The 25035-nt window shown below is 38.8% G+C and overlaps 2 protein-coding genes across 3 annotated transcripts in view; both read left to right on the plus strand.

The window, feature by feature from the left end:
• LOC147162330 (uncharacterized) overlaps positions 1-3396 on the plus strand; it is an 11206-nt gene extending 7810 nt beyond the window's left edge. Inside the window, exons 5-6 of the mRNA XM_086096301.1 lie at positions 1282-1347; positions 2645-3396. Coding sequence (XP_085952427.1) covers positions 1282-1347; positions 2645-2809 — 231 coding nt within the window. The 3' untranslated portion in view covers positions 2810-3396. The remainder of the gene's footprint in view (positions 1-1281; positions 1348-2644) is intronic.
• megf10 (multiple EGF-like-domains 10) overlaps positions 1-21523 on the plus strand; it is a 110101-nt gene extending 88578 nt beyond the window's left edge. For both annotated transcript variants that reach the window (XM_086096299.1, XM_086096300.1), the window contains 7 exons: positions 4292-4420; positions 4527-4751; positions 7294-7403; positions 7485-7605; positions 16099-16143; positions 16237-16449; positions 20404-21523. In XM_086096299.1, the coding sequence (XP_085952425.1) occupies positions 4292-4420; positions 4527-4751; positions 7294-7403; positions 7485-7605; positions 16099-16143; positions 16237-16449; positions 20404-20570 (1010 nt within the window). In that variant the 3' untranslated portion in view covers positions 20571-21523. The remainder of the gene's footprint in view (positions 1-4291; positions 4421-4526; positions 4752-7293; positions 7404-7484; positions 7606-16098; positions 16144-16236; positions 16450-20403) is intronic.
• The last annotated feature ends 3512 nt before the right edge of the window (positions 21524-25035 follow it).

Consider the following 25035-nt stretch of genomic DNA (forward strand, 5'->3'; position numbering starts at 1 on the left):
CGCAGGTGCATAGTCCTCACAATGTCGTAGTTGTGAATAACTGACACTCTGAGGACAGTGTATTTACACACTGCGAATGTAAAATAAGTTTTCAGGGCTTGGAGTTACACATACAGTCCTCATAATTCATACTCTGGTCAGGTATGGACACTCTGAGGACTGTGTATTTTCTATTAATTGTTTCATTGTGAAAAATAGACATCACCAATTTACACTAACCATTAGTGCTGACGGATTATTTATTTTTGAAATGGCAAATAAAATGTGTTTGCATTCACAATACTTTAACCTATTCATTGTTCTGTATGTACTGTAACTGTGTAAATGCACAGGTACAGACTTGTGTGTTACTAAGAATTGAATTTTATATGTATTTTTCTCTTCATGTGTACCAGGTTTCAACTGAAGCACAACCTGAAGACATAACTGAAGACGTAGCTGTCACAGACCAAGTTGACCAGGTGACGAGATTTCTTTTTGAATGTTGACGTTGAAATACATTTTTCAGAAGCAAGACGTTGGCACAATATATAAAAAAATATCTTGTCGCACGAATGGCTCATGCAATATGTGTATTGCAAAGACAAGCAACAAATGAATATTGGATTGTATACTTTAGTCTGACTTTGACCAATCAGAGACTACCTTAATTGCGCATCGCCATACGAGAAACGTATCGAGGGGCATTACTAACAAAAAATAACTTAATTGGATAAGATTAGATCACAATGAGCATGTTTATTTTTCCGGATTATCGTGTATTTTTTTTCATTGGATTATAAAAATATATAGCTATAGATAGATCCTTTTTTTTTAGGTCCATGTTCAATGTCGAAATAATCTCCATTACTGTATAAAACACCCATGTCGCATGTTTTGTCAATACTGTGCAGCCCTCACAGATACTTAGTCCTCACAATGTTATAGTTGTGAATAACTGACACTGAGGACAGTGTATTCATACACCGTGACTGTAAAATAAGTTTTGAGGGCTTGGAGTTATTATACAATTCATACTCTGGTCAGGTATGGATTCTCTGAGGACTGTGTATTTTCTTGTTTTTGTTTCATTGTGAAAAATAGACGTCACCAATTTACACAAACCTGTAGTGCAGAAGGATTTATTTATTTATTTTTGTAATGGCAAATAAAATGAGTTTGCATTTACAATACTTTAACCTATTAATTGTTCTGTATGTACTGTAACTGTGTAAATGCACAGGTACAGTCGTGTTACTAAGAATTGAATTTTATATGTATTTTTCTCTTCATGTGTACCAGGTTTCAACTGAAGCACAACCTGAAGACATAGCTGAAGACGTAGCTGTCACAGACCAAGTTGACCAGGTGACGAGATTTCTTTTTGAATATTGATGTTGAAATCAGTTTTCAGAAGCAAGACGTTAGGAGCGAAGAGTGTAGAGTAGATGCTAGGGCTGAACTATATAACTAACAAATATAATCACAACAATTTTTTATGCAATGTGTATTGCCAAGACGTTCAAAATATTGTATCCAACAATAAGCTTGTATGGGACTAAAATTCCTACAAGTCAACATTAAAAATATCTCAAATTGAAGATTTGTTGGCAGTTTGGTGATTTGGATTATGCACTGTAGTGATCTTTTGTTCCCATTAATTTATTTATGGTGGATTTTAGAGGTGAACTCTTTATCAATTTTATTTTATTTTTTTAAACAGAAGTGTAAACATCAGGTAGTTAATTTACTTGTATCAAGCTTGGATAAATGTGCTTTATGTTTTGGACCTTTCGCTGCACTAGAATGGACTGGCATGATGGGTATTTTATCTTCTGTGTTATTTGTATCTGCAATGGATCTTTGTTTCACGCAACCAGAATTAATAGTGCAGGCATTTTCATTGAATGAATATAATTTAGTCAAGAGGATAAATTATGACCCATGTTTATACCTTTATCTTTAGTTGCAAGCAGCTAAATGTTGAGCAATTGTCTCAATCTTAACGACTGTCTGACTCGGTAAAATAGAAAAGTCTACTGTAACTGAAGGACTGTATCACACAATATCTGTTTTAGGGGCAATGCCATAGATTAAGCATATTAACTATCCCTCTTGTTAAATGCTTCATCTCATCTTTCGAATAAATGTGACTAGATTTATAATAATCTTTAGTATGTGCACAAACTTTAGGTTCTAAATGCTTTTCTAGTTTGCTCCAGCATCTGGCACATATCCCGTTTAAAAAAAATGCAAAACTGCTTGATGATGAAGACCTTTGGTAAATTAACTTTAGCACATTAGCCCATCAATGGCGGGAGCTACTTCTGCCGCGAGCGCTCGACACTTTTCTCAAGCTTCTACTTCGAGTGTAACATCACTAAGTAACAGCGAAGTAAAGCTAGTAAATATTTATGACCACCCGCCAAAATGAATTTTAACCCGCATATGGCAGGTTAATTTTAGAGCCACTGTATATATGCATAAGTATGTGTGCATCTACTGTATATATGGATATCATTGCTGTCCTGTGAAAAACACGTTTCCATTTTTAGGTCGCGGGCTGCTCTCCGGTAGCTCCTATGGTGGAAGTGTTTTTCACAGAACAGCGACAATATGTGTATGTATGTATGTATGTAATAATTGTTTTCGTTTAAAAAATTAGGTTGCTGATGTATCCAGTTCAAGTGAGGATTCGTTAGCAGAGGAATATGTTCCAGATTCTCACAGTACTTCGGACACTTCCTACATTGAACCTGTTTCAGAAATTCAGAAATCCGAAGGTATTTCAGGAATGAGCTATGAGAAAACTGCTCATCCTTTAAGATGAGAGGTAGTCATGTTTTAAAGAATAAAATGTTCAATGTTCACTGACTCTTTTGCATCTGGTTTCATGTCGAGCTTATCCATTACAAAGCTGTGTTTGACCTAGATAACCTGTTCACATAAGAAGCAGTTTTATTAACATACCAGTTTCAGTCTGTCCTAAAATTGTAAGTTGTAACATGAGCACCATGTTAAAACTTACAATTTTAGGACAGATCAGGTATGACTTTGCATTTCACAGTATTGTTATGTACAACAATGTGTCCTTATATCAGGTAAGTCATTACACATCAATGCCATTTTAGTTTGTGTAAAGTCAGAATGCCAGAACTTTCAAATCACTTCAGTGACATGGTTGCTGTGTGTTGTGTAAACTTTGTCCTTGTAATGTGAGTTGGTCCTCATAATTACCATTTTTGCAATGGGCGTGGCTTATTTAGGTCATTATCTATGTCCTCACAATTACGGATTTTTTCAGGTTTTTCTTTTTTTCGTGTGTTGAGTTTTTTCAAGTTTTGAAGTGAAATTCTCCTGGACAACCCCAAAAAAAAATTTTGGGTGCAAGTCCCATCTCTCTGGCATTAGCAGAAAGGGGTGTCCCTGTAATACACAATTAAACCGGTTTGGAAAAAATGTCCTCATAATACACAGAGGCAAGTATGTGTGTGTGTGTGTGTGTGTGTGTGTGTGTGTGTGTGTGTGTGTGCGTGTGCGTGTGTGTGTGTGCGTACGTGCGTGCGTGCTTCTAGGGCATAGGTGTCAAACTCCGGTCCTGGAGGGCTGTAGCCCTGCAGGTTTTGGAGGTTTCCCTCTTCCAACACAAGCTGATTCCAATCAGCAGGATCGTTATCAGAGCTTGCTGATGAGCTGATCATATATCAGCTGTGTTGGAGAACGGAAACATCCAAAACCTGCAGGACTACAGCCCTCCTGGACCGGAGTTTGATACCTATGTTCTAGGGCATGCTACATATCCCCCAAAAAATGTAGCATCTTTTGACAACACGAAGCAAACAATGAAATTTCAGTTGGGACAAATAACAGTAAGGCCATTTTGGCATTGAACGTGTGAAAATATTACTTTAGAAAATGTTTTCACTTAGAAACAATTATAACCTTTTCAAAGACAACTGCCAATAATTCATATATTCATATCAGTAAGATTACTGGAAATTATTTTCAAATCAAAATTCAGTCGGGTAAGTCTTCACACTTACTGATCAAATTATTACAGGACTCCCTGTGAGAAGAGTTATTGTAACTCAATGGGACACTTCCTGGTTAAATAAAAGTTAAATATGAAAACACCCCTCAGCAATATTGGAACTGCTTTTAAAAATGAATCAAGCTCAGCTGATCAAGAGACTGTAGCTGGCGCCATCCTTTGGATGTGTCTTTTAAAAACTGATTACAGTACATCATAACAATTTGTTGAATTGAAGAAATTATCACGATATGATGAATATTTGTCACTTGTCATTCATAGAGTGTCCTCCTGGTTCATATGGTTACGGTTGCCGGCAGGTGTGTGACTGTCTAAATAACTCCACATGTGATCACATCACTGGTACATGCTACTGTAACAATGGCTGGAAGGGAGCCCGCTGTGACCAAGGTGAGGATACATGCTGCGCAAATAACTTTCTATTGGACAACCTAATATTTCTACACACCCAAAGTCTTAACATTATGTGACTGCTTTCCCATTCTTGTTTCTGTAGTTGGTGTTGTGGTTGACAGCCTCAACACTTTCACAAGTGCTGCAGTGCAGGTGGACACCTACCAAATTGGAGCCATTGCAGGAGTTATTGTGCTGGTGCTGCTTGTGCTCTTGCTCCTCCTCCTCTTCATCATTTACAGGAAAAAGCGGAAAGGAAAAGAACCTCCCATGCCAGCAGTGACTTACACGCCTGCCATGAGGGGGACCACTGACTACACTATCACAGGTACATTGCATACCAATGTAAAAAAAATTATGGAGTGGATTTGTTTAAGTTTTAGTTTTTCGTTTTCGTTTTTAATATTGACAAGGATCAAATCTAGAACAATTTCAAGATAAACAAGCGCAGGTTTTCATTCATTTGTATATATCTCAGTATTATACAGTCTTGCTCACTGTTATTGGCATCCTTTCATTTTTTGCATGATGGCTACAATATCTTTGGAAACAGATATGTACCAAATTTATATCATGAGAACCTATTAATTGGATGTCCAATGTAATTCCACAAAATAAATTGTTTTTCAACTTGCATAATGTAATTCCAAAGAAGAAATAAAAAATACATGTGCAGCAATAATGGGACCCCTCTTTGATATTTGGTTGCACACCCTTTGGCAGCTTCCAAAAGCTTCTTGTAGCTATCTCCAAGCTTCTTGCACTTTTCCGCTGGTATTTTCCCCCACTCTTCCTTTGCAAATTGTTCAAGCTCTTGAATGTTTGCAGGTTTCTTTTCCCAATGGCACATTTCAGCTCATATCAAAGATTTTCAATCGGATTGAGATCAGGGGTCATTGCTGGCGATTTTAAAACAGTATTTACCCTTTTTAACCATTACTATATGCTTTTGGATCTTTGTCCTGCTGGAGGACCCATGACCTTCAACTCCTACCAAGTTGTCTAACACTTGGTAGGACATGTCTCCCTAGATTGTAGGGCTGAGCGATAGATAGATTTTTTTGAATTAATTTGAATGTTTTATTGTGGACGATTAAAAAAATTATAACATCGATGTTTTTTTCCCCCCATTCGTTGCGCCGCGCCCGCGGCTTTCCCCCATGGGCTTCCGTAGCTTTAGCTCTGCCAGTCGTGTTCTCACACACTCCGTACGGGAGGAACTCAACAACAGCAAATAAACTCCCGCAGAAAAAAACTAAACAATTTACTATGTTACCGTGGATGAGTCATTAACACAAGAAAGCACGTATGACAAGAAAGGGGCACAATAAGAGCAATCACCAAAGCGGACACGTTGCACCTCGCTAATGATATGGCACCCATGTATACAGTGAGCAAAATCGCCCAGCCCTACTAGATTGTCTTGATAATTCTCTGATTTCATGATTCCTGTGATATTATCAAGGCCTCCTGTACCAGATGCAGCAAGCAGCCCCCAGAATGATGGATCCTCCACCATGCTTAACTGTAGGGAGGGTGTTATTTTCCTTTAAAAGCTTCATTGCGCTGTCTGTAATAAAACTGTTGGCGTGCATTGCCGAAAAGCTCTATTTTTGTTTCATCTGTCCACAGAACATTTTCCCAAAAGAATTGTGGTTTGTCCAGGTACTCCTTAGCACAAGTTAGCCATTCTTTTTTATGTCTGTCTCAGGAATGGTCTTCGCCCATGAAGCCCTATTTTTGGTTCAGTGTGTGACGTATGGTACTTCTTGAAACCATGATCCAAGACTGTTCCAGGTTGGCTTTCAGGTCTTTGTATGTTTAATGTGGTGTTTTTTCCACCATTTGCACCAACTGTCGAAGACTTCTGTCATCAATTTCTCTCTTCCCCCCACGTCCATGGAGGTTCTTGACAGTTCCATGCTTGTAAAACTTCCTTCTACTGAAACAAAATCTTTGGAGATGGCTCTATACCCTTTGGAGGTCTTGTGTTTGCGAATAATTGCACTTCTGATGTCCTCAGGCAGCTTCTTTGTTTTCACAATTTTGACAAAAGAAAAGGGGATAACCGGTGGCTTCTTAAAACACCAAAGTCATCATTCATTGGTTAATTCATGTCAATTGGGCACAGACTCATTCTCATTTGTGATTTACCAAAGGTGAGTCACAATGAGTTTCCATACTGATTTACAGGAAAGGGTGCCAATACCAGTGACAGAGCACATTTTAAGTTGGGGTTTTTTTCTGCCCATTGTTTATTGTTTTAAATTGTTTTTAATAATTTGGTCTTTCATATAAAACAAAAAAAGTTCTCTATAAAAAAACAAAAACAAATTAGTTGATTCATTTTTTCCAGAAGATAACCACTTGCGAGCCTTCACATACCCCGATTTAAGAATCACTGCCAGAGTCCAACACACTCCTGTACTTATTAATTTTAAACAAAAGGAGGTGACATATCTGCAGAGAGTATGGACTACTTGCTACTGCAGGAACTGCATATATTTACACTGTCACATGTCGGAGTTTTGTTGCAAGTTGCTGGTGTGCAAAGTACAAGGTGGACCCAAAGGCAGGTAAGTAGGCACAGAAAGCAGGAGTTTGGGGAATCTGAAAAAAATATAAATTTTCACAAACGTCATACAAATGTACAGGATAGCATGAGCAAAAAAGACTAAAATAAAGTTTAAATAAACACAAATCACAAACTAATCTCTAATAACTTGTAACAATCTTGATGACAAAAATGAACAAATCACATTTTGTGACAAAGACCCGCTTGATTTTTGTACATTTTTGGTAAAACAGATCAGACTGTGGCTCACGCAGTGCATGCTGAATTCATTATTTCACCATTGTTCACTTTTCAGATGCTCATCTACCACGTGACGTGCACGCCAGTAACTACTTCTCCAATCCCAGCTACCACACTCTGACCCAGTGCACTATCCCACAACATAATAACTCTCCATATGGAAAAGTATTTTTGATATATAACAATATACCTTGGATAACTGTTACATATAGGTCACTTTAATTGTATTTTTTGTACTTTTTGTAGGCCAAAAACAACATGTTTGTGAACTTGAAGAATGTGGAGGAAAGAAAGGGATATCCTCTTGCTGATGCCACTGGCACATTGCCAGCAGGCTGGAAACACAGGGAGTGCTTCAATGAACTTGGTGAGCCATAAACTATAAGTTGGTTTGATGGAATTGTTTATTCCAAATGAAAGTGAAATGATTTCCACTTCCAAGATCAGGACATTCCGGCTAGATGTAGCCTCTACACAGCTTAGGCTCTGGTGCCAGTCCTCTTGAGACAGAGTGGACTCTGTTCAACTCTGTAGTTGCTTCTTATGAAAGGCACTGAGCAGTTGTGGACATAATTATTGCCCCACAGTGGCCCAGTACCTGTATTTTGGAGTTCATGTGTTGGTGGACAAGAGAGTTGCCTTACTTTGCCTTTGCGTGGGGGAGCTGGGTTCTGACTGTTGTTTGAGTCTATGTACCAAACAGCATCTTAGAGGAACCACATTTTTTTTGGAATCTTTGGAGAAAGTGATGGAGAGCACTCATGCTGGAGTTTCAAAGAGTTTAAACTCCCACCACAGACTTTGTCCACCTTCTGTGGAAGGTGGAGGACATTGAGTCGAAGCAGACCATGTTCCGTGCCTCCACTGTTGAAGCGCCGACTCAAGCTATGGTCATATAATGACTTTCGTTCAATAGCAATTAAAGGCTTCTGGATGGCTTTGAGGGAATCCTGTCCACCATCCAGCGCCCAGGTCCAGATGAAGCAGTGCACTATTGACACTATGTATAACCCGCCCCCCCACCCCTGCCTAGCTCGACATCTGGACTTTGTGAGTTGGTGGGAAAAATCTTCTCAAGACCTACTCAACAGCAGTCTGCAGCCTCTAAGTTGGGCTGTCCTATCTAAAAACTTAGTAATTACTTACTACTACTTATCTAAAAACCTTGGATGTTTGTGGGACTGTCATGGTTGACATACCTCTGCACTGCGTGAACACTGGAGAAAGTGCCTCTGGATTGGCAGCCCAGAGTGGTGGTCCATCTTTTTGAGATGGGAGACCGTGTTCACTTCCAACCAGGCTTGGGGAGTAATGGAATACATGTACCGCCGTTATGTAATCAGATTACCAAAAACTGGAAAAATCATGTAATGAGATTAAAGGTACTTAAAAATGGGGATTATTTCGAGGGATTACAATTTCTATGATGAGCGAGACACAGACACAGACCGCATGCACACGAGCGTGAGAGGGACCGTTTCTACTGGAGCTAGTGTACATGTCGGGGAGGTGGGGACGAACTGACTAGTCGTGTCCTCCACATGCAGGCAGTTTAAAAAAGCTTCACGGACGGAATGAGGAAATGGCGACCGGTATTCACTGTTTGGAACTTACTCGGCTTGCTAAAGGAGCGAAAGTTTGAGCTGAGAGTCCAGCGGCATGTTACGCGCTGCAGCTTTTTGCTAGCCCGCTAGCCTACAACCATAATGTGAGTTACACTTTCCAAACAAATCTTCCTCCCACCAATTCACTATTTAAACATCATACACAATATATACACAGCTAAACTTGTGACTGGGATAAAAGCTCATGTTGCAGTTGATGTCACGCAGTCTGTCTGTCTGTCTGTCTGTCTGTCTGTCTGTCTGTCTGTCTGTCTGTCTGTCTGTCTGTCTGTCTGTCTGTCTGTCTGTCTGTCTGTCTGTCTGTCTGTCTGTCTGTCTGTCTGTCTGTCTGTCCGTCTGTCCGTCCGTCCGTCCGTCTGTCTGTCTCTAAACTGTGAGGTGTGGTTGCTTTCAGTGACAGTTCGAAAACAGCATATGGCCATCAATCTGTCTGTCTGTCCGTCCGTCCGTCCGTCTCTAAACTGTGAGATGTGGTTGCTTTCAGTGACAGTTCGAAAACAGCATATGGCCATCTATCTATCTATCTATCTATCTATCTATCTATCTATCTATCTATCTATCTATCTATCTATCTATCTATCTATCTATCTATCGCCTACATGCTTTTTAATTACACAATGATTTTTTTTTTCAGTATTGTTCATTCGGTAATTTTACCGATTTGACATGTCATCATCATTGCTCTCTTTTTATTGTGTACGTGGGTGAGAATGTATATGTGTGTGTGTGTGCATGTGTGCGTGCGTGTGAGTGTGTAGTCATTAGTTCACCTAAAACCTATTAAAAATCCCATACTGTTCACCTAAACCGAATACTTCAGAATCCAGCTAGAGTCGTGAGGTTTCAGGAGACCCGAGGAAGTATCAAAGAAAAGAAAGGAAAGTGAAATCCAGCACCGACCAGACATTACCTACTACCCACGGGTTACCAACCAGAGTCTTTCACCAATCCCAGAAACATCTAAATTCCAACAAATTAGGAAGACCTCAAGAGACCAAAGGAGAGACTGAGGAAAGGAAGGAAGGAAGGATAGATGAAGCAGAGTGAGATCCACAGACATCAGCCTCCACCGATTCAACGACCAGAGGAAGAAGCAGATTGTGTTTGAATTTCGATAGATGCTGGTGTGGTGGATCTGGCATGCAGGGCGAAGATACTGACACCCAGTGAATAAATGACTTCCCAAAGCCAAATTTATTTAAAACAGCAAAGAGGAAGGACCAGTTAACTTTGTTGAAAGCTTTTTCTGCATTCAATAATATAATAACTGCCTTTTTATCATGCCACTGTGACATGCTAATAAGGTTAAAGAGCCTCCTAATATTATTAGTAGAGTGACGACCTTTAATAAAGCCTGTTTGGTCGCTATGAATGATTGTCAAAATTACTGGTTATAGTCTAGATGCGAAAGCCTTAGTGATAATTTTAATATCAGTGTTAATTAGTGAAATCGGACGGTAACTTGATGGAAGGGTGGGGTCTTTTTCTGGCTTTAATAAAAGTTTAATTGCTGCTGTATTCATGTGTGGGCGTATGTAACCATTAGTTTTATTTATGTTACTACTCTTAAGAATAATGGAGCAAGCATTAACCAAAAGTGCTTAAAAAAATATAGCCGGATAACCATCCGGGCCAGGTGCTCTGCCATTATGCATACTATCGAGCACTGTACAGCTTGTTTATAGTAAGTGGCGCATCTAACATATCTTTATATTCAGTAGTTAACTGAGGTATATTTAAGCTACTGAGGAATGCCTCAATATGCTCAGGGTTAGGCTTGTTAGTTTCTGAGTATAGGTTGCGATAATAGTTATAATTTTTTTTATTTATTTCTTCTGGTGATTGTGTGCATTCACCAGTTGTCCCTTTAATAGCCGTTATAAGAGATTTTTCCCGATTGCGTTGAAGTTGGTTTGCAAGAAATTTACCTGATTTGTTATTACATTCAAAGTTGTTGTATCTCAATTGTTGTATTATAAACTCTGTCTTTTTAGATAGCATATCGTCCATATTTGGTTATTTGAGTTTTTTGCGCACTCATGCGTCAGTTATTTAATTTTATCTTCCAAGTATTTTTCTAATTTGTGATCCTGTTTCTTTTTATAAGATGAATATGATATAATTTTACCTCTAATTACCGCTTTCCCAGCTTCCCAGAGAAGAGATGGAGATAAGTCTGGAGAGTCATTTATTTCCAAAAAGTCTGCCCACTCTCTTCTTATAATTTTGTCAAACTCTGCGTCGTTTAGCAGTGAGATGTTAAAACGCCATGTCGGGGGTGGTTTAAAGGTATAATCAACTTGTAGGGTAAGGGAGACTGGTGCATGGTCGCTAATAATAATAGGATGTATTTTTGTAACAGTTTTATCAGCAATAGTTATTTGTAAGAAAAAAATGAATTCAAATTCTTGAAAAAGACCGGTGCACAGCGGAAAAGAAGGTAAATTCCTTCTTAGTTGGGTTTTTAAGTCTCCAGCTGTCGACGAGGCCAAAATCATCCATATATTACTTTAGTAGATTATAATCGCCTTATACATGTTGTATTATTAGAACGATCTATTAATGGATTTAAGACTGTGTTAAAGTCTCCTCCAATAATAATAGTAGAGTTCGCTGCTAATTCAAACAGCTGAGAGAAAAACTCATGGAAAAAGGCCGGATCATCATTATTAGGGGCATATAAATTACCAAATGTATATATTTTATTAAATATAGTCACCTGAATAATAATGTATCGGCCCTCTGGGTCTGTTATTGTATTATTTAGAGTAAAGAATAAATTCTTATGTATGAGTATACAGACTCCTCATTGTCTACTGTTATAAGGGGCAGAGTACGCTTGACTAAAATTCTTATCAATAAGTAATTTTTCTTCAGATTTTTGTAGGTGGGTTTCTTGTAGGAGGCAAATATCTGCTTTTAATTTTAAGAGATGGTCTAAAATTGTTATTCTTTTTGCCTGTGAGCGAGCGCCACAAACATTCCAAGAAACCAGAACTAATTTATGCATACAAACAATATAGACTCAGTCCTGTGTATATATCTGTATATGCTATTTGTTAATATTGGCATGTTATAGGATAGAATCAAAGTGGTTAGGTGGTTTATGTAATTTGTGTAAAATATGAGGTAACATGTAAGTAAATCTAACAGTGAAAAAACGGGGAGGGAGGTGAAAGTGAAGGAACAGTGAAAAAACGGGGAGGGAGGTGAAAGTGAAGGAAATTAGCGGGGGATTAAACATATAACTATACACCAGTAACTGGTAACCTAAGCGAGACACAAAGATTTTTGCTATTTATTGGCTGCCCGTGTCCCTATCACCCGCAAATAGCAGGGCACATTGTATAGAATATATATTGTGTTGATATTTATTTGTATTGTGTCTTCATGAGCATACTCGGGTTTGGAGTAAACCAAAGTAATCATGTTACACTACTTTAATATTATTGTACTTGGATTACGTTACTAACTACATTTTTAGCAGGTAACTTGTAACTGTTGTAACGATAATTGATGTTGTCTTTTGGATGAATTAGTAACTTGATCAGCGCTCGAGGAAGTCGTAATTTCCCCAACCGTTTATAGGGGCACCACGTTCTGTTTACTTTCAGTTTGGAGAAACACAACGAATAAAATCCAAATTCTCGTTTATTTATTCATAATCTGAAGTCGCCACATTCAAAGTTTGTGGTTCTTTGTATTACTAAAATAATTACTAATCCACTCGGACACAAGCACAATTGAGACTGAACTAGATTTTTTTTTTTTTTTAAACATGCATTTATTCACTACGGTCACACATACAGAATCACAATACTGTCTACCTAACTATCATACGGTGAAAAAAATATAAATAAAAGTGAACTAATAGAAATAGGAAAGGAACAATTTAACGAGGTAGAAAGGACAGGTTTGACTTGCCAAATCTGTGAGATGTTTGAAATGGAAGTTGCACCAGCGATATGTCAAATTGGTCATGAGACATGCAACTTACTGGAGTGAGATGGGTCGAGCGGCCGGCGGGACGATCGGTTGAAGAAAGAAGAAGAAAAACAAAACTGCTCCAAAAAAAACAAGGCAAAACTAAAAATTATGAAAAATTGTTCAGCAGTCGGACATGCGCGACACAGCTCGGCTCAGGTGCGTTCGGCTCCAGCCGGAGTTGTCCTCTCGGCGCGCGGGGAGATCCGCGTCTCAGCTGGCCAATCAGCTGAAGCCGAAATTCGCTGCGTGTCTGCATCCCGAGGGAGATCAGCCGTTGAACCCGCTCTCACTCCGATGAGAAGTCGGAGAGCAGGTACGGCGGGACGCACTGGACTTGCGCGTGTCCGTTCAACTGTGGTGGCTGGGCCCCGATGGGATCACGGGAAAGTTGGTGTCGCCGAGGTGGGGCGAGCACACCCAAAAAAAAAAAGAAAATATGAAAAATGAAAACAACAAACAAAAGGGATGTGTCCGTCTGACCGTGCGGACGCGTGCCGGTTCTTTACACTGCCTACAAGCCGAGACACTTGGTCGTTTCTTGGACAAAAGAATATTGCCACGTGGGAAGTTCTTTTGTCTTTTCTGGGCCAGACGGCCGGAAAAAAAGAAGATAATAGGAACAGCGGCAGAAGACGAGAGAGAGAACAATAGTCCGCGCCTGCTTTTTAAAGTTGGGGGGTGTGTTTCAGGAAAGGAGAACCGCCCAACTTTAACTCGACTCAACTCCAAGACTTCTTAAATTCCAAATTATTAAAAAATTAATAACTAATAATTAAAATTTGGTCAGGCTGGCAAGCCAAGTTCTTCCAGGCAAAACATGTTATCGTTACACATATCTACTAATCCTGCAGCACGAGGTAATTTCGTTCTTTGCGGAGTAACTAAGAACTCTCTTGAGGTTGACATACATATGACATTCTTTTCCAAACCCAAACAAAACATACAGGGTATAAAACATGTAGTTGTGCGTACATTCACTTGTATGTGATGAATTATTTTTTAGGTGAAATGTGTAAGATTGCTTTGTGGGTCATAGGTGTTCCAAGTGAGGGCAGTTTCAACCGTCCCCACTTGAAGGCGCTGTGGTCACATGTAACTTTCAAGAATGCTGGAATGTGACCATCTGGGTGTAACTGAACATCTGGTATGGTTAATCTGTTGTGTTAATTCCCCAACTCAACAGGGGAGAGGATGGAGCCCCCGATAAGACACTTTAGTACCATACACAAGTGGTTCTGGCGGGTGAAAAGTAAACATTAACATCCTGGGGACATGGGCGACGGTTGACTTCAAAAGGGTTGAAGTCACATTTGGCCGAGTCTGGCGAGGGTGAAACAGGAGGGGGAGGGGTGCTATCTCTCACCTAAACCCCCCAGGTTTCACCTCGCACTTATTTCCAAGAGTGAAATGTTTGAGGAAGGGAGAACAAAAAAAATAAAATTGAGGGTGACTGGCAGTATTCGTTACACTGTAACAGAATACATTTTAAAAGTAACCCTCCCAACCCTGCTTCCAACTCCAAGGGGATTACATTACTCACCCTCCTTGGTAAATTCTATTCAGGAGTTTTGAAGAGGAGGGTTCATTAGGAAGTCGAATATTGGATTCAGGAGGAATATTGTGGTTTATGTCCTGGCTGTGGAAAAGTGGATGAGCCTCAGCATGGTCCTTGACGGTGTACTGGAATTCGCCCAATGGGTTTTGTGCATGAAGCCGTTCAACCATGGCTCTCGGGAAGCTCTGTGGGGGTTCCTACGGGAGTATGGGCCACCTAATATGGGCTGTTCCATCCCTGTATCACCGGCATCAGGGTTTGTTCTACATTGCCCGCAGTAAATCAGATTTGTTTCCAGCAAGGGTTTGATTCCACCAAGGCTGCCTCTTTGTCACTGTTTCTGTTAGGTGATAGTCTTGAGTGGGGTTTATCCTTTTACCACCCCCGTTTAGGACAGCTTTTGCGGTTTTGTGTGGTGTAGCAGTCGGTCTCCACAAGGATTAACAGGGTACCAAGAGAAGGTCAGATACTTGCCTCAACAGACAACCTCTTCACAACCATCAAGGAGTCCAACTGAGACAGCGGTCTCGCAAGAGTTTTATGACTGCTGACCACCTTGGCAACGAATCTCTGCCAACTTACAGACTGAGACAATGGACAGAGACTGGCCATCACCACAGTTAGTTCATCACAGAACCATGTGAAAACCTCCCAAGGGAAGACATCAAAAGACTAGGTTGTCCTCAATTGTGCCAGAGCAAAAACAGGTAGAATTGGGCATAAGTTGTTTAGATGGAAACTTGTTGAAAGTGCACACTATATATGGAGAACCTGTTCAATCTATGGACCACATCCTTCGAGGCTGCTCTGAAAGCCCAAGCTGCTCTGATGTAGACTTTTTAGAAGCTAACCCAAACTGCTTTGGACTGACTATTGCGGTGGCGTGATAAGATATGAACTAATGACTGTTTCTGTTCATAACCTTTATGGACAGCATTTAGCCACAACTGAGGTGTTGAGGGTGTCCCATTCATGACTTCAGCACAGTATTGCGTCTCTGCTTTTTGCTAATTATGTGGTTCTGTTAGCTCCAGTCTTGAGTATGAAGTGTTTGGGTTGAGAATGAGACCTCCAAATATAAGGACATGGTTGTCATACGGAAAATGGTGGCGTGCAATCTCCAGGTCGGGGAAGAAATCTTGCCCTGAGTGGAAGATTTTAAGCATCTAGTATCAAGTCTTGTTCACAAGTTGGGGAAGAATGGAGCAATTTGGCACAGTGTCTGCAGTGATTTGGACTCTGCATCGATCTGTTGTGGTAAAGAATCTCTCGATTTACTGGGCATTTTTACATCCACGCTCGCATCTGGTCATGAGTTGAGTGTAGTCACTCAAAGAACAATGATTTTCCCCAGTAAAGTGTACTGGCTCCTCCTGAGTAGGGACTGAGAGTAAGTAGACCACCTGCTCAAAAGGAACCAGATAAGGTGGTTTAGGCATCTGGTTAGGATGCCTGGTTACCTCTCTGGTGAAGTGCTACTGGCTTGGTAGGGATAACCTAGGGCACGCTGAAGTGATAATGGGACCATGTGTCCCAATTTTCCAAGGACATGCATCACAAAATGTTAAGCTTTCAAAAGATTGATCACACTTTTTGAAAATCCTACTCCTAGCTAATTACAATAGCGTCAGACATAATTTTACTTTCTCCATTCACTGACTTTGCTTTCAATTTCTTTCTTCCTGCAAACCAGGCGCCTACGGAATAGACAGAAGATGCATGGGGAAGTCTTTGCGAGGTAAATTCTGATGATACACAGGCCAAAATTGATCAGTTTTGCCAATTTTATGCTAATTGTTTCTCACGCCAACTCCTCTGTTTCATTGCACAGACCTGGCAAAAGGCATACCGTATCATGGAAGCTCCAGCTCCCTGAACAGTTCTGAAAACCCCTACGCCACAATAAAGGACCCCCCCATACTGACAACCAAAAACACTGAATGCGGCTATGTGGAAATGAAGTCACCTGCCAGACGGGATTCACCCTACGCTGAAATCTCTAGTAGCAGCAGTCTGACCAATAACAAGAATGTCTATGGAATTGGTGAGGAGCTAGTGTCGGAAAATAAATGTTATTGATTGCTATTCATAAAACTATTATCCTGTAAATCCAATCCCATTAATTTTAATTTTATGTAAATCATGTCAGCAATATTCAGCCAATTAACTAATGAATGAAAACAGAATCTTTCTATTGAAGGTGCATTGGAGTTTAAAATGTTAATGTTATAAACATTTCTGCATGCTACACCAATGCCAAGATGAGTACAAAGAGTCCAGACTTTTTAACTGGGATTGTGCCTATCAGTTTGTGTCTTCCCTTCAGTGTGGAGTGTTCGAGGCGAACGGGTTTAGTGGCGCCTTGCACAGGCTTGACACAGAGGCTCCAGTTATGCTTTAGGCCAGAGGAGGCAGTTGCAAGTAAAAAAGTGACAAAAGTGCTTTACTGCTTAACTTGATTACATCCTTAATTAGTGTTGTTGCCATGGGCACTGCAGGCTAATAAAGCTAGTAAAAATCAAATAAAATGAAGCTCTTCTATTTCTAGTCAGCATTAAAACACCGGCATTTTGGACCAGGTAGTGTCTTTAGAGACTTGTTACTGTAGTCTGACGATAGGGTGTTACACAATAATCAAGCCTTCAGGTCACAATAGCATGACGCATACTTGTTTATATTGGCTTGTTACAGGAAATATCCTGTTCACATTGTTTGGAACAGTACAAAGGAGCAAAGAGACTAAAAAGACATGTCCTAATTTCAATGTTCTTTGTAGCGTGCCATAAAGGCCTTGATACACCAATCCGACGTCAGTCACGTACTGCCTGGGCGTTGTCATGACCTTCAGCTGGTCACACCGGAAAACTGACGGAAGTACACACCGCAACAGACACCGACGCCAATTATTAAGTACCTTCTGCGCATGCGTAAGAACTAGTTCTCTCCATACCATCGGCGGCAGTATTCACTATTCCTCATTTTTAGAGAAAGCTTTTATGGGACCGGGATATAAAAACTTAAACACTGCACACTCTCATTGTATTCCCACACAAATCATACCCTCGGTCTCTTTAAGAGTATTGTGTAATTTCTAAATCCTACCTGATTTGTCCAGTTGCGTCTCCATGTCTTGCCATAGTTTGGCTTTCATCACTCGATTGTCATACTCTTTATCGGTTACGTAATAGAATTCCGGTCTCTCTTGAACCATAGTAAATAATTCAACTTCTGCTCTTATAATTACATCCAAATATGAAGGGTGAAAATGTACAAAATAAGCAAAATTGTAAAGGTTTTCAATCACATTTTGTTTATCCGCATTCATCACATCCTATTCTTGCTCCATGTGCTGATTCGCTAGCTAACAGCCAATCTAAGTGATCAAATATCACAACAGGCAGACACATATTGAATCGACCGAAAACGCCCCCCACCAACGCTCCCCAATGAGATCCGATGTTGCGACGGTGATTTATACATTAATCAGACGGCGCATACCGACGCCCGAATACTTTCTGACTTCCGGTGTATCAAGGCTTTAAGAAGTGTCGCCTCCGAGTTGAAAAATGACTTAAATTCTTTAAAAAAAATAAAAATAAAACGTGAAAAAGTATCACTTTGGGCACAACCACTTAAATGCCACACATTTAAAATTCAGTAGTTAAGTTAAAAAAGAATTTTGCAATACTAGCCATCATTCGGACAATTTTTTGCTTACACTTCAAGCTCAAACGATACGATACGAGCGTGGTAAGGTGGCAGTGAACTCAATTCAACTCACGTCACAATAGGCTGCAACTATTATTTTAATAATCGATTAAGCTTTTGACTATTTTGTCAATTAAAATGAAATTTAAAAAAATATTTAAATTTCCAGCCCTTTATTTAAAAACAGGGCATTATTTCTAATTGACAGTGCACAAACTTGAATTAATTAGGATTCAGTTACTAGTTTGGTCCGTAACATGTCAGAAAATAGGTAAAATTATTGATCATGGTTTCCAAGGTGATTTTTTTATTATTATTATTTTTTTGACACAAAGAAAATCAGGATGCTTTCATAGAGGATTACATAAATCAAATATTATTTAATATTGAAAAGCATTTGGGCAATTAAAAAAAATCTCTCAAGGATTCATCGTTTATCAAAAGTAATTATTGATTAATTTAATAATTGATTACTTTTCAATTAATCAATTATTGCACCTCTATTTTCCAATAAGCATAAGTTTTAATTATTGAAGAGGTCATCAAAAAAGAGGCTTCAGGCTCTTTAATGCCACTACCAGTTTAAGTTTACTGTCAAACTAAACATAAAACAAAGAGAATTACATGTTTTGTATTTAAAACAGCATAGCTTTGCCTAAAAGATTAAAACTGAGTGGAGTTGAAAAAGCTGATCTCAATGCTAACAAACAACAAAACGCATGCTAACGGTGAGCATCTATAGTTGCAGTTTAAGAAGCAACGGATATTTGAACAGAAACGGTGTTGCATCAGACAGATAATATAATAACACAGGCTGCAGGCATACATTCTTTATCCTTTATGAAAAATGACAAATACTACAGCATCCTACTGAGCTTGCAATAGCAGTGGAAATGAGTGTGTACTTCTTCATTTGTGCTTGCATGACTGTACAGTATTATACTACCTCCAGGTGGCCAATGTGGGCAAACTAGAAGGAGCACCACAAATAATTGGATTGCAGCATTAACACTATGATGTGCAAGCTGTTTAATTCTTTATGGTCCATTTAATTGTTGCTACTTTAGAAAGAGTAATACCATAGAGTGCTATATTTCCTTATTAAAAAGCAAGCACTTTTTTTGGTGGGGGGAGGGTGTTGGGAGGATTGGAGAGGCTGGAACGGATTCATGGTATTTCCGGTCATTTCAATGAGAAAATGTTGAAAACGCAAGTGTAGTGTTTTGTGTTGCGATTGTGGATACGAAACTAATTAAAATGGAATCTCAAGGCACCACTGTAGTATTTTCTCTGGCCCTTAGAATCATCATCACTTTTCTCCCACTTACAGTGCACTGTATAGGCCATCAGCCATGAAGCAAAATATGGCTAGAAAGAGGATTTCGTTCCACACAATGGGGGGGGGGGGGGCAGCTGGTTTTCGTTTTTACTTGTTGGTATGACCCTTACTGTGCTAAAACTTCTCCAATGGAATCCTTGCAGGTTTTTTATACCAGTAAAAACAGCACATTTGGTCTCTATAGGCATGTTTAGACCGCTATATCTCCTGATCAGGTGGTCGCTCATCCTTGAAACTTGGTGAAATGATAAACAGTGATACTTTGTACAAAATTCTGTAATGTGACATTTGTCCCATAACAGGTTACATGGCAGCGCTAAAGTAAAAAATGAACTTTGTTCAATAACTGTTCATGGTGTGTACAATGGAATTTCAGGTTAAGAGTTTAAGATTGGGACAACAATAAAAACACAGAAGTCAATATATTATAGTACAATATGACTAGACTTTATTTACAGATACAAAACTCAGATTACAGACAAATATGTAAAGTCATAATCTTGAGGGTACATAGACTATATGTAGGTGTCATCATCATCATCATCATCGGACTCAACAGATAAGTGTCCTTTAGTGATAATGATGTGATGTGGATGATATTGACACGCAATACATTTCGTTCATTACATTCATTGACATCCCAAAGTGAAGGCTGCTCATTGAAGATGTCAAATAGAAATCATGTCCAAGAGCCATGAAGGAACTTTTGAAGACGTCACTTTACAGCGTGAATGTCGGTGCCTTCTTTTCCATAAAACTCACTTTAGGAATGGCTTCCCATGAAAGTGTGCAACCCAGTCAGGGATTTACATACTTCAGGACCGAGGGTTGACAATATTGGTGTCAAGAGAGCAACAACTTGCTTGACGGACAAGTGATCCAGCGATAGCAATAGATATTGTAGTTGTTCAATACATTAATGTCATCTAATCTCATGTATCTTTGATTCAGAGCCAACTATGAGCACTATTCGCGGCAATGGACAAAGTAGTGACTGCATGCAGCCAGGCCAGGACCCATATGATCTACCAAAAAACAGCCATATCCCCTGTCACTATGATGTGTTACCAGTCCGAGAAAGTCCAACGTCAGACCACAAGGACCTGGATAGTGACTGACAACAGACACTCACTGCAGAAATGTTTTTCACCTCCACAACTGGAAGCATCAAAAGTTTGCATACTTTCTTACATTTTTGTCATGTTGTGTCTTTACACTTACCTTTTATACCGTTTATAAACATAGTAGGTATAAAAAACATAATTTTACTGTACAGTATGTATTTTCAACTGAAACTGATTTTGTAAGTGATTCAAACTAAATTTCATACATCTGATTTATAGCACTTCAGAATATTTTATCTACTGTCATTGGAATGTTTGCAGGCAGCACAGTGTGTTGGTGGTTAGCATGTCTGCCTCACAGTTGAGAGGCGCCGACTTGCTCCCACATTCCCAAAACATGCATAGGAGTCAGAAGTGGCAAATTCAGGTCCAGAAAGTAAAAACCCTGCCACAGTTTGGCTTTAGCCCCTGGTGCTAGCTACTGGACCTGGATTTGCCACCTCTGATGGGAGTTAATTCAGTGATTCCCAACCAGAAATCATAAGAGATCATCAGGGGTACCATGGGAAATGTTCCAGTTTCACATTCGTCCGATACCTGTAGAATACAAATATTTTTGCTCAGCTATATGCTAACATTGTATAGTGACACACTGAACAATTACAGTAGATGCTCTTCCGTAGATGATAGAAGGTACAAAAACAAGTGTATCCAGTTGCCATTAATACAAGTGAATATGCCATTAAGTGTGTTTGTTTTCAATTCAACATTCCCAGATCTCACACTAATTTGAGAAGAGATCATCATCATTCAACATTCATAATTTTTGGTAACATTTTTGTCTGCTTGTGTCCTGTGATATTTTTCTAATGTAAAATTGAGTGCCTTGACTCAATAAATGTTGGGAAACACTGAGTTAATTAATTGAATCTCAAAATTGCCCACTGATGTCAATGTGATTAGTTTGTCTATTGTTGTCTCATTAAAAATCATTTTTTGTGCATGAACACCATTATCCATGTTAGTAGTTCAATGTGATAAATATTGTATTTGTCCCTGTGAAAGAGCTATAAGGACTAAAATCACTTCTTTTTTTGGGGGGGGGCTTTGTCTGATCATCAACTAGAAGTGCTTTTTAACTCAACGTTACCTGAAAATACTGTACTGTATGGGGGTGTGCTGGTCTCAGACATTTTACATTTGAGAATTTTTGACATTCACTTGTTGAAATTACATTATTCTTCTTTCATTATCTTGGAATTTTATTCTCGGGAATTAGCAGTGTTTTTCTTTTCACTTTGTCCCAAATCCTTATTATCCTCGAGTTAAATTAACTGCTAAAGGGAAAACATTATTACAGGTGGGTGTAGGAAGAAGGACACAAGAGCAGACCAGGGACAGGCAGATTTATGTGAAGAATATGTGTTTACTCTGTTGAAAAATAGGCCAGGGAGGGTTGAATCTGGATAAGGATATAAAAGGTTCGAGCAGAATGGAATTGCATGTACAATGCTATGAAAAAGTATTTGCACCTTCTAAAATTCTTATTTTTTGCACTTTCCTTTCTTTGTTTATGATCATCAAAACAAATGTAACCACAAAAACACAACGATAACCTGAGTAAACATAAAATACAGTTCTTTAATGGTGATTTGATTTATTAAGGAAAAAGAAAACTCTTCAAAGCTACCTAACCCTGTGTGGGAAAAAATATTTGTTAAATCATGAATTTACTGTAGCTAATCACATTTTTTAATTTATTTTCACTGACTACATTTGAATTACCTCCAGACCTGTTCAGTAAAGAAATTGCCTAAATAGAACCTTTCCGCCAAAATTGCCAAAATATCTAAAAAAGCTGCAAAAAATAAAATAAAATGCTATGACCTAAAGAAATTCAAGAGCAGGTGAGAATTAAAGGAATTGACATCTATCAGTCTGGAAAGGGTTCCAAAGTCATTACTAAAGTTTCAGACACACGTAGCTGTTTTTTTTTTGTTGTTGTTTTTTTTAAGCAAATATTTCCCCCCTCCCCATGTAGGGGATAGTGGCACATTGGAAGCAAAATTTCGTTAAAAATGGCATAATAAACCTTTACATATGAATATTTTTTTGCCAGGTGTGATGAGTGTGTAAAGCTTTTTGGTCAATGAAAAGACCCTCAAAAATCAGCGTCCTATTTTATTTTTGGGCAATGAGTTTATATATATATACACACATCATAGTTAGTTTTACTCATAGCACAATATTGTTTTTATTGTCCAGAGAGGGCATCATAAATAAATAAATAAATAAATAAAAGTACATATGTGTGGATTGTTCTGAAGTCATTGAACATTTTGAATGGTGGAAAGTAAAAAACAATATTCATAAATGACAGTTATCACACTTACAAAGATTATCCAAATTTGGGACAAAATACCTTAAGTGTCGTAATTTTTTGGGGGGGCGACCCAAGGGCTAGGTGGCGCTATATTTATAACTGACTATTGTCATAGAGATACCTTCAGGTCGTGACTCTAAGCATACAAGTGAAGTTTGGGATTTTTGGGCGCATGTACCGGGGAGGTATTGCGTATTTTGTCTTTCATAGCAAAGAAAATATGAAGCACAAAATATGATGCCCCGCCCCCGTCATATAGTATTTAGAAAGCTCAAGATTTTTTTCCCCTTGTTGATGACCCAGGTCTTGACATGGTCCAGGCCAAGATTGATTGGATCAAACGTGTAGGAGAAATGAGCAAGAGTATGCCCATTGTAAATGTTCAAAAATAGGCAAAAATCGTACATTCAAAAATTCATAGCTCACTTCCTGTTCATTTAAGCATATGGGTCCAAGAGACTTTTTTGTAGGTCTTAGGCTCCCTCAAATACAAATTTTTTTTTGGTAGATCTTGCTTAAATGTACAACCGGGGCTGCTTCGTTAAAAAATTCTAAAGGGTGCTAGAGAGTTGTTGTTTTTTTAATCGCCCAATATCGCCAATTTTGCCAGGCCAGATGTGTGTGCCAAGGTTCATGAGTTTCTGTGCATGTTTAAGGCCTCAAAATTGCCGTTGTTTTCTTGGCGAACAGTACCTTGCCACGCCCACAGCGATTCGCGAAAACTCACAAACTTCGTGTTATGACATAATGAAGGCCTAAACACTCTTCTGAGCAAATATGAGGTAGATCCAGTTAACGTGGTTGGAGAGAAGAATTTTTTTTATTATTATTATTATTTGCCAGTAGGTGGCGCTATCAGTACGAATAAATATAAGTTTGTAGATGTATTCAAACCTGGACTCTCATCAAATGTGTGAAATTTTGAGAAGATAGGATCATCTGGGTCAAGTTAACGCAGCTTTTATTGTAACGGTGAATCATCAGACTTTGCGGCACCGTTAACGGCCACGCTCTTTGGCGAAAAGATATGATATTCAGTGTGGGGCATGATCAACATCTTAAGGTTTTCTGACAAAATTTCAACTGGATCCCTCAAACGGGCTCGGCACAATCGATAAAAATGTAAAGTATGACATTTCTTGCTACATGTATAACCAAATATTATCATATAAATGTTTTCAGGTCGTGGCTATTAAGATGCATGAGAAGTTTGGATTTTTTGGAGCTTGTACAGCGGAGTTATTAAGCATTTTCTCTTTTTTGATGAAGGAAATATTAAAGACAAAATTTGAGGCCCGCCCCGTCATATAGTATTTCAAAAAGTCAAGATTTTTTTTCCAGTTGTTGTCCCAGGTCTTGAGATGATACATGCCAAGTTAGAAGTAAATCGGATGAAAACTGTTGGCAAATGGGCAAAAAGAATGACCACAGTGAATGTTAAAAAATGGGCCAAAATTGGACATTCAAAAATTCATAGCTCACTTCCTGTACATTTTAGGATATGGCTTCCACTGACTTTTTTGTGTGTCTCGGGGTGCTTGACGTGCCTGCCAATTTTTGTAGCCCTCAGTCAAACGTGCCGGGATTGGGGCGCTATATGTTGTTATGTTGCTATGGCAAATTCATAATATAAAATGTTTCGCCAAGCCCAAGGAGTGTGCAAAGTTTGGTGAGTTTTCGTAAATGTTTAGGTCCCCAAAAATGAGATCATTTACCAATAATAATAATAATAATAATAATACGAACGAAAAACAAGAGGGACCTCGCAGCGGTAGCTTCTCGGGCCCTAATAATAATGGATTTGTGGAGACTGGGGTCAAGTTGTGTTTTACAATTTTAAAAATGTACAGAATTTCACAAGTAACTTCATGTTAAAGATATGAAAACTGAGCTCTCACTAATGTCTTACAAATGCAATGATGCCATCTAGTAGCAGAAAAATGACCTCAACACAAATCAATATTACACTCGTTTTTTACAGTACAGGACATCTTTTTAGTTTTAACTTAATTTTATGAATTATTATGAAGTTACTGTATCAATGACTAAAAGATGCAGCCATATTTCTATTAGTTGAACTTAATTATTACAAATTTTAATCTCCTTACACCCCTAAAAAAATACATGTAAACAGTC

The sequence above is a fragment of the Leptonotus elevatus genome, chromosome 15 (genome assembly GCF_054856555.1).
Source record: "Leptonotus elevatus isolate MCC_2025b chromosome 15, RoL_Lele_1.0, whole genome shotgun sequence".
In the NCBI taxonomy this organism is placed as follows: domain Eukaryota; kingdom Metazoa; phylum Chordata; class Actinopteri; order Syngnathiformes; family Syngnathidae; genus Leptonotus; species Leptonotus elevatus.